At 41.4% G+C, this 9,384-nt stretch overlaps 1 protein-coding gene across 2 annotated transcripts in view; it reads left to right on the forward strand.

The window, feature by feature from the left end:
• WDR43 (WD repeat domain 43) overlaps nucleotides 1-2,774 on the forward strand; it is a 48,545-nt gene extending 45,771 nt beyond the window's left edge. For both annotated transcript variants that reach the window (XM_035000829.1, XM_035000830.1), the window contains 2 exons: nucleotides 980-1,029; nucleotides 1,137-2,774. In XM_035000829.1, coding sequence (XP_034856720.1) covers nucleotides 980-1,029; nucleotides 1,137-1,328 — 242 coding nt within the window. In that variant the 3' untranslated portion in view covers nucleotides 1,329-2,774. The remainder of the gene's footprint in view (nucleotides 1-979; nucleotides 1,030-1,136) is intronic.
• The last annotated feature ends 6,610 nt before the right edge of the window (nucleotides 2,775-9,384 follow it).

The following is a 9,384-nucleotide window of genomic DNA, read 5'->3' on the forward strand; positions in this document are numbered from 1 at the left end:
TACAACATAATGATTTGATAATCTATGTATATATTGTGAAATGATCACCATTGTATGTTTAATTTACATCTATCACCACATATAGTTGGAGTTTTTATTTTCTTATGCTGAGAACTTTTTACTCTCAACAGCTTTCAGATACACAGTACGATATTAAGTGTGGTCACCATGCTGTACGTTATATTCCCAGGACTGACTTCTCTTATAATTGGGAGTTTGGACCTTTTGATTTTCACTCATTCCCCCCATCCTCCACACCTCTGGCAGCCACCAGTCTTTCTCTGTGTCTATTGGTTTGGTGTTTTAGATTGCACATCTAAGTAAGATCATACAGTATTTACCGTTCTCTGTCAGACTTACTGCACCTGGTACAGTGCCCTCCAGGCCCATCCATTTGTCACAAATGGGAGGGTTTCCTTTTTTTTAATAGCTAAATGGAATTTAATGGCTGAATGTATATCACATTTTCTTTAACCATCCATCCAGTCCATCGATGGACTCTCAGGTTGTTCCTATGTCTTGGCTATTGTAAATAATGCTGCAGTGAACATGGGGGTGCAGGTATCTCAGATCCTGATTTCGTTTCCTGTGACATATACCCAGCAGTGGAATTGGTGGATCATCTGGTAGCTTTATTTTTAGTTTTTACTTTCTTAGGGAGCCTCCATACTGTTTTGAATAATGACGGCACCAATTTACATTTCTACCAACAGTACCATGAGGGTTTCCTTTTTTCCACATCCACGGCTTAGTTTTTTAAGATGGATTTTGTTAGGGTTTTGGTACTTTGTCCTACTCAGTGAGATCTTGATAAATGGACTTTTATGCAGATAAGAATATTAATGTTACTGCTTAGATGGATGGTAGCTGAATGTAGTATTTCTAAAAGTAAATTCAGGAATCGGACTCTGTTTAGTTGTTAGGGCTCTGCCCTCTGCTTGTTGATCACCAACTTAGGGCTGCGTTTTTCCCCTTGCAGAATCTTCTGAAGAGGAGTCAGATGACGAAATTGCAGAGAAGGACTCTGATGTGAGTACCTTGTTTCCTGGTGCATAAATCTGCCTTTACACCCTTGCGTTCTGTACGAACAAGGACTTCATGAATGCTTTCTAAAGTGCTTCATCTCTTTCCACCAGGATAACTGGGATGAAGATGAGGAAGAGAAAGAAAGTGAAAAAGATGAGGATGTTGATGAGAACGATGAGGAGGAGGAAGATGCTGAAGAAAAAGATGAAGAGAATGGGGAGGAGGACAGGGATGTAGCCAGTGAGAAAGAATTAAATGGAGATTCTGACTTAGATCCTGAAAATGAAAGTGAAGAAGAATGAGGACGGAGAACAAGCCGATGGAGCTGTCATCTCCAGTACACCCTCCCCAATGCTGCCGAGTTCTCCTGGGAAGGGTTGTCTCTGGGACAGGCGCCAAGGACCGTTGCACATTTCCAGATTCCTCGTGGTGGTTCCCGTGCCGTCTCGCTGTCCTGAGCACCCCAGACTTCACTGTGTATATAAGAGTGTTTCCTTCAAATGTTAATAAACTTTACACAGCAAATAGACACCTTTTCTGCAATGTACTGACATGAGTGTCCAATATATGGTATATTTTTATAATATAATATCCCAGTATGGTTGGTTATAGCAAGAATTGACATAAGTGAAGACACAGACATCTCCCATGTAGGGTTTCAAAAACTGGACTTTTGTGAAGGAGTCAGCTCTTATCTCAGGTTGGTATCTTTCATCAGATCCAGATACAAAGCGGCACTAGTGAAAACAAAAAATTTTTAATTTGGTACATTTTCATAAAATATGAAGGGATAACTAAAGATTCGGAGCAAAAACAGTTGGGATTTAAAAACTTTTAAGTATCAGTATACCTAGCTTGCTATTAATGGTGGTGATCTGATTTGAGTCAGGTTGAGTATTTGGAGTGCTTCCCCCAAACAGCCACTTATTTTTTAAGCTGTCATGTGGAATATTTTTTTAAAACACAAAAAATTATGGTAATTAAAAAACTAAAGAATTAGCCATATTAAGGATTTTTCTTGACTGCAAGTTGCCTGTAAAGAATCATCAGTGTATAGATTTAGAAGTACTCATTATCTGCAACTTTTTAAAAAATTCAGTTATAGCTGCTTTTGAAGAGGTTTTCATTTTTATTTAAATTACTAATGGATCAAAGAACAACTGTTTATTTTTTCTCTTTGGTTTTAGATATTAATGATAACCTTGTTGGAATTTTTTTCCAAAGAAAATATTTTTATAATTCAGTAATTTAATGTTTTCCTTCCTTTTCATTACCCACTCTTGGCAGTGTTAGGGTATCTGTTTACCTTTAAAATAATAAATCTGACTCAAGATTTTTTATGTATGTATAAATAAGTATTTTGGTGTGCTACAAAAGCCTTTTCAAATTATCAGTAATTTTTTTTTTTAAATTAAAAGAATGAGCCAGTATTTGTGTAGTGCTCTCTAGGGAACAATGCAGATGGAAGCTCAACTCTAAGGGAGGGCTGGGGAGATGGGTTTATTTTTACCACCTGTGAATATGTAGAACACAAAACCATTATCTCTGAGGGACTTTTTAACTTCAGTGGCAGAACAGAGATTTCTGTGCTCAACTCATAGAGCTGGAGCCACACAAGCATCTTGGGAAAACAAGTTTGAGCCGCTACTGGCGTAATGTACAGTTATATTTGTCTATAAATGGAACTGTTTATGGCAATTTAATACCATTCTCTTTGTAAAGTGAATAAATATTCATCTTTACCCGGTGCTTGTCTTGTGGTATATGTAGAGGAACACAGCCACGTTTGGGCTTGTGTGCAGGTTTCGAGGAAGTGATCTTACTCCACTAGCATTAAAAGGTAAGCACGCTCTCTGGGTTTGTTGGAAAACCTAGAATTTGTAATGAAGTGGAAGAACCAAGAACTTTGAATTTAGATGCAGCCCCGCTTGGCTGGGTGATGCTTTCATAGCCTGAGGCTGCAGCGGCATCACCAGGATGGAGGTGCTCATCCACTGGGTCCTGCTTTGTGGTCTGTGAGTCTCCTTTCCCTGCACGTGACTCTCCCTGAAGGAGTCGAGTACGGTGTGTAGTGATTGCTTACTCATTATTTTGGGGGTTAGACAAATCCAGGGCTTAATTAGGCTTGTCCCAAAGACATTTCTGGTTTCAGGGTATTTTTCACTATGTTGTTCCATTCCTAATCCAGGCAACATTTTCTGTGGGTAGGGTCATCTTTTCTGAGATAATTTTCTTCCCAACCTTTGATTTTGAAAAGTTAACCTTCCATCATCACCAAGGATTACACATTGTATTTAGTTGTTATTGCTCTATTTGTGTGTGTGTGTGTGTTATTGCTCTATTAATCCAGAATTCTCCCTTGTGTGTTTGTGTTTCATGATTTTGATGTTTAAATGATTCCACATAAATTAAGCTGTGTTAGAGAATGTTTTATAACCTGGATTTGTCTGTTTCCTTATGATTAGATTCTGGCTTAAATGTTTTTTGGCAAGAATACTAAATAGGTAACTGATATTTGAGATTAATTTGTAAAAAGTAGTTCTTTGGGTATAGATGAATATAGAGTATGTTTTGACATAAGTAGATGTCCAGCTTTTAGGTTTGGGACTTCTGAAGTTTTAGTGCAGAGGGATGTTTGAGGGTCAGAAACAGGATCTTGGTAGTGAGAACACTGGGTATATTGATGCTATATAAGGCTGTTTCCTGTGGAAGTTAACTCTTAGCATTGCACCTTCGTTCATTTAACAAATATTTATTGATTGCCAACTCTGTGCCAGGGATTATGTGGTTGCTTGGTATACATCACTGATTCTGTCCTGAGGAGCTGACGTTCTACTAAAGAGATCTAGGCAAAAAACACTATCAAGAGTAAGTAAATTCTTTTTTTTTTTAGATTTTTTTTTTTAATTTATTTATTTGACAGAGAGAGAAATAGCGAGAGCAGGAACACAAGCAGGGGGAATGGGAGAGGGAGAAGCAGGCTTCCTGCCGAGCAGGGAGCCGGATGTGGGACTCGATCCCAGGACCCTGGGATCATGACCTGAGCCAAAGGCAGACGCTTAACGACTGAGCCACCCAGGCGCCCCGTAAGTAAATTCAATGTAGTATGTTAGAGGGTGGTAACTTCTGGGGAGAAAAAGTGGAGTAAGGAAATGGGGAGTCTGGGTGCGGGGACGGGGGTGTAGGTTGCAGAATTAAATACACGATCAGGTTAGGGTTTATTGAGAAGGGGAGACTTAACAGACTAGGAGGGGTGAGGGAGTTAGCAAGTGGGTATCTGGGGAAGAGTGTTCTGAGTGAAGAAACAGCAAAGGCCCTGTGGCTAGCACATGCCTGTGATTGTGTTACAGAGAGATGTCAGTGAGACTGGAATGGAGGGAGAAAGGGAGAGTGCATCAAGAGGTTAGTGGAGAGATAATGAGCAGTCAGGTTGCAAAGGCCTTTCAGGCCACCGTAGGGACTGGTCATGCTCTCAATGAAACACTGTTGCAGTGTTTGAGCAGAGGGGTGCTCTGCTCTGGCTTCTGTGTTGAGGATTTTGTATCACCCTGGTGCTATGTTGAGAAATTGAAGGACTGCATCCTAACAGTCAGAAGCCAGTAGGATACTTTTGCAGGAATCCAAATGAGAGATGATGGTGACTTAGGCTAGGGTGGTGGTCACAGAGTTTGGTTGGTTTCTGGATTGTTTTAAAGTTAGAGCTAATGGGATTTCTTATGGGGGAGGCAGAGGAGTCAGGGAAGACTCCCAGGTGTTTTTTCCCTAGAGCACCTGGATGATGCTCTGGGTGGAGCAGGTTTTAGAAAAGTAGATCAGGAATTGAGTTTTAGACATGTTGAGTTACAGATACCTAATTAGGAATGTGAATACATACCCAGCTGACTTGGGGAAAGGTCAAAAGGGAGGCGGAGATTTGGTATTGACATGTATGTGACAGTAAAGCCACAAGACTGGATGAGCTTCCCATGGAGTGAAGGTACATAGGAAGAGCACCCAGGCCTGATGCTCTAGCATCAGAGTGAGAGAAGAGAAACCCCAAGGGACCCATCCAAGAGAGAGTGTCCGTAACGTAGGAAGGATTAACGTCTATTTAACTCTTCGTTCTCTTCAAATCTGAATTCATGACAACCTTTAGCCCTGATTTCTTTCAACTCTTAAGTGATGTTCCTGGTGAGTCCTCCCAGGCCACAGTGGTTATGATGTCCGCCCTCTGTATGACCGTTTGTTGATCCCTTCTTTGAAGGCAACTCATGCATACGGTTTGTTTTTTTAATCCAATGTTGTGGTCTTCACCTTTATGGCCCCTCAGCACTGTCCCTTGTGCTGATCCATTATGTGTCCAAATTGTATATGGATTGGAAGATGCAGAACGAGAGGTCACAGGAATGTGGACAGATGAGCAGGCATCATTCAGACAGGAAATGCAGTCTGGCAGAGGCACCGGATAGGTAGGGTTCACTCTGATGCACAGTGCTGGCTGACTTGCCGTGAGAAAACCAGATGGGCTGTACTTGGCAGTACTCTGATGGATTGTCATAAATATGTGGATGACTTTTAATAGGAAGGTCATTCTGAGAGGAACAGGGCAATTATAAATGCACTTGAGGAGGTGAGGAACGTCAAATGAAAAACCCAAAAGTTGAGGTACCCGGGTGGCTCAGTCGACTGGTTAAGCATCTGCCTTCGGCACAGGTCATGATCCCAGGGTCCTGGGATCGAGTCCCACATCGGGCTCCTTGCTTAGCAGGGAGCCTGCTCCTCCCTCGGCCCGCACCTCTCCCTGCTTGTGCTCTCTCTCTGACAAAATCTTAAGAAAACAAAAGAAACCCAAAAGTTGAAAATCACCACTTTAAAAATTGCCTGGCATATTGTTTGCAGGTAATAATAGCTCAAAGGGGGAGGAAAGAACTCTACTTACTGGCTGCTGAAGTTAAATAAAGGATTTCCTGAAGAAGTAAATAGGTATGAAAGCATTTGGTTCTACCCTCGGCCCCACCACGGTGTGTTTTCTAGTTAGAGGGGAAGGGGCATGATGGCTTGGCAGTGCAATCCCTGAAGTCTGAGGCCATTTGGCTACTGCCTTAGCTGGCCTGGTGTGGTCACAATGCTCCGAAACTGGGCCAAAGCTTCGCAGGTTCAGAAACCTAGTTCTATCTTTGTCCTTACAGTCGCTGCATTTTCACAGAGTGAAATCATTAACCAGGCTTCTAAGAAAAATTGGTATTTGGATGGTATTTACAGTGAGAATTCTACCTCTCAAGTGGAGCAGAGTGTTCATGTTGGGTGGTGACATGTCTTCTTTCTGCACAGGGAGGCGACAGAGTAAACTGGCTTTATAGCTGGAAGACTGTCTTTGAACCAGAGTGTGGAATTGGAATAAGAGAGATGAATTGGATGGTCTTACTAGCTGGTGTTATGGGCCGTGAGTAGTCTAGTATCGAAGGGGTTGGGATCTTGGCTTCCCTGTATGTTGCTCTGGGTCCTCTCGCTTCATACTGATCCTTCTCCTTTTAACAGCACAGTCATTGTAGTTGGAATGCTGGTGTTTGGGGTCTCCTCAGACACCCACTTAGGGCAGCTGGATTAGGGTATTCCAATCATTTGAGGGGACAGCTTTCTCCTGACCATGGGTACTGTTACCATACGGTTACACCTAAGAAATAAACTTGCTATTTTCAGCCCAACTTTGACCTTGTTTATTATATTTAAGCTAGCAAAATCTGGCTCCTCCCCTTTTCTTTGATTGTGGTAAAATACACATAAAATGCACCATTTTGACCAATTTTTTGTTTTGTTTTGTTTTTTAAAGATTTTATTTATTTATTTGACAGAGAGAGACACAGCGAGAGAGGGAACACAAGCAGGGGGAGTGGGAGAGGGAGAAGCAGGCTCCCCGCAGAGCAGGGAGCCCGATGCGGGACTCAATCCCAGGACCTTGGGATCATGACCTGAGCTGAAGGCAGTCGCTTAACCAACTGAGCCACCCAGGCGCCCCATTTTGACTGATTTTTAAGCGTACGGTTCTGTGGCATTCATTACATTACATTGTTGTGCAACTGGCAAAGTCAATTGGTGAAATTCATCATAGGATCAGGTCCAGGAAATGAAAGAGGGCAAACACAAATACAGTTGGTGTGCTGTGGAGGGACCCAATTTAGGGCCAGAAGCTTCAGTTCTGGGCTCACACTGCAGCATGGCAATGATAAATCTACTTAATTTCTTCTTTTTTTGGTCTGTGCAGGAGAGTAACAACAGTGCTGTCTGTTACAAGAATGCCGTGAGAACCAAATGGAACAGTGTCTGGGACACTGAACACCAAACACCAAGGCACAGTACTTGGTGAGGAGCTTGTTTTCAGAACAATGGTCAGACATTTTTCCAACATGAGAAGGGAGGATGGGGTGCAAGTTCTCAGGCAAACTCCTTTTTGGCTCGGGCATTTTTAAGAAATCCACACAGCCTTACGGTAAGCACAGACACTCCTCCCCCACTTCCACAGGTGAAAAGTGAAATGAATCAAATCGTTTTCCTTTCCTTTAATATATTTTTAAAATCTATTGTTTTAAAACTAATGACATCCATTCAGTAAGATTTGGAAAATACCAAAAAGCATGAAGAAGGAAAATAAAGTTATATTAACAGATAATCATTTTATATTGTTTTGGTTATCTCCTTTTAATCTTTTTCTCTTTGCCTGAGTGCACACACAGTTTTCTTCTGAAATTGGAATCCTAATATCTGTTCATTTTACCCTTTGTTACATAATATCATTACTTATCCTTTGAAATAATGCTGTCTGTGGTTCTTCATATTCCGTTATACTTGAACTAAATCTGTTTTAAGTAATGCTATAGTGAACATTTTTATTCACATTTTATATTTCTTTTTAAATGTATCCTTATGAGATTCTTAGGAGTAGTGTTACTTACTACATGAATATTCTCTTCAGACTTAAGAAATTTGCTAAATCATTTTCCAGAAAGGTTGTATTGATTTTTTTTTTTAAAGATTATTTATTTATTTATTTGAGAGAGAGAGAATGAGAGAGAGCACATGAGAGTGGGAAGGGTCAGAGAGAGAAGCAGACTCCCTGCTGAGCAGGGAGCCCGATGCGGGACTCGATCCCGGGACTCCAGGATCATGACCTGAGCCGAAGGCAGTCGCTTAACCAACTGAGCCACCCAGGCGCCCTGTATTGATTTTTTTAGCCCCACACGCAATGCTCATGTTTCTGTTTCATTATGAACCTATGTTCACTTGCTTTGTTCATTGCTGCTTATATTTCTGTAGAGTATTGTGAGTTCAGGTCCTTGTCTTTGCCTCAAAAGATTTGTCTTATTTACCCGTAAAGCCTTTTTATATATCAAAGATACTCAACCCTTGCCAAACATATGCCACAAATATTTTCCCCAGTTTGCTTTTTCATTTTTTGTGCAATACTATTTTCCTTTATAGTTTTCTTATTTTTAAGTTTAATAAAACCTTTCCCCAGGAAGATATTCCCTGTATTTTGTTTTAGTCCTTTTATATCTTTTTTTTTTTTTTAAAGATTTTATTTATTTATTTGAGACAGAGAGAATGAGAGACAGAGAACATGAGAGGGAGGAGGGTCAGAGGGAGAAGCAGACTCCCTGCCGAGCAGGGAGCCCGATGCGGGACTCGATCCCGGGACTCCAGGATCATGACCTGAGCCGAAGGCAGTCGCTTAACCAACTGAGCCACCCAGGCGCCCGTAGTCCTTTTATATCTTTATCTTTTTTTTTTTTTCTTCCACATTTACCTCTCTAGTCACTGGATGTGGTTTATCAATGCATATGGAAATAAAGTTGGTTGTAACCACCATTTTTCAAAGTAGAAAAAATAATTACTGTAAAACCTATCAGTATGTTGCATGTAGTTGAGAGTAATTGTTGAGGGGCATATATATGTTAGGTTGTAATGTAAAATGTGTTTCTGTGGGTAATCCATTTGGAATTCTTTTCTGGGTACCTGTGAGATGAGACTCTTAGTTTTCTCCTTGCACACATCAGTTTTCTGTACACTGTTTAATACTGTCGCCTATGGACCGAATTTGTGTCCTCCCGAAATTCCTATGTCGAAACCCTGATCCCCGATGTGATGGTATTTGGAGATGGGGCTTTTGGGAGGTAATCAAGTCAGGAGAGTGGAGCCTTCGTGGTGGGATTAGTGCCTTTATAGAGAAGACCTGAGAGAGCTTGCTTCCTTTCTCTGCTCTCGCCATGTGAGGGTACACTGAGGACGGCCATCTGCAGGCCAGGAAACAGGTTCTCGGCAGGCACCAGGTCTGCCAGCACCTTCATCATGGACTTCTCAGCCTTCAGAACTGTGAGTACTGTT

The sequence above is a fragment of the Mirounga leonina genome, unplaced genomic scaffold (assembly GCF_011800145.1).
Source record: "Mirounga leonina isolate KUSES-001 unplaced genomic scaffold, KU_Mleo_1.0 Mir_125, whole genome shotgun sequence".
In the NCBI taxonomy this organism is placed as follows: Eukaryota; Metazoa; Chordata; class Mammalia; order Carnivora; family Phocidae; genus Mirounga; species Mirounga leonina.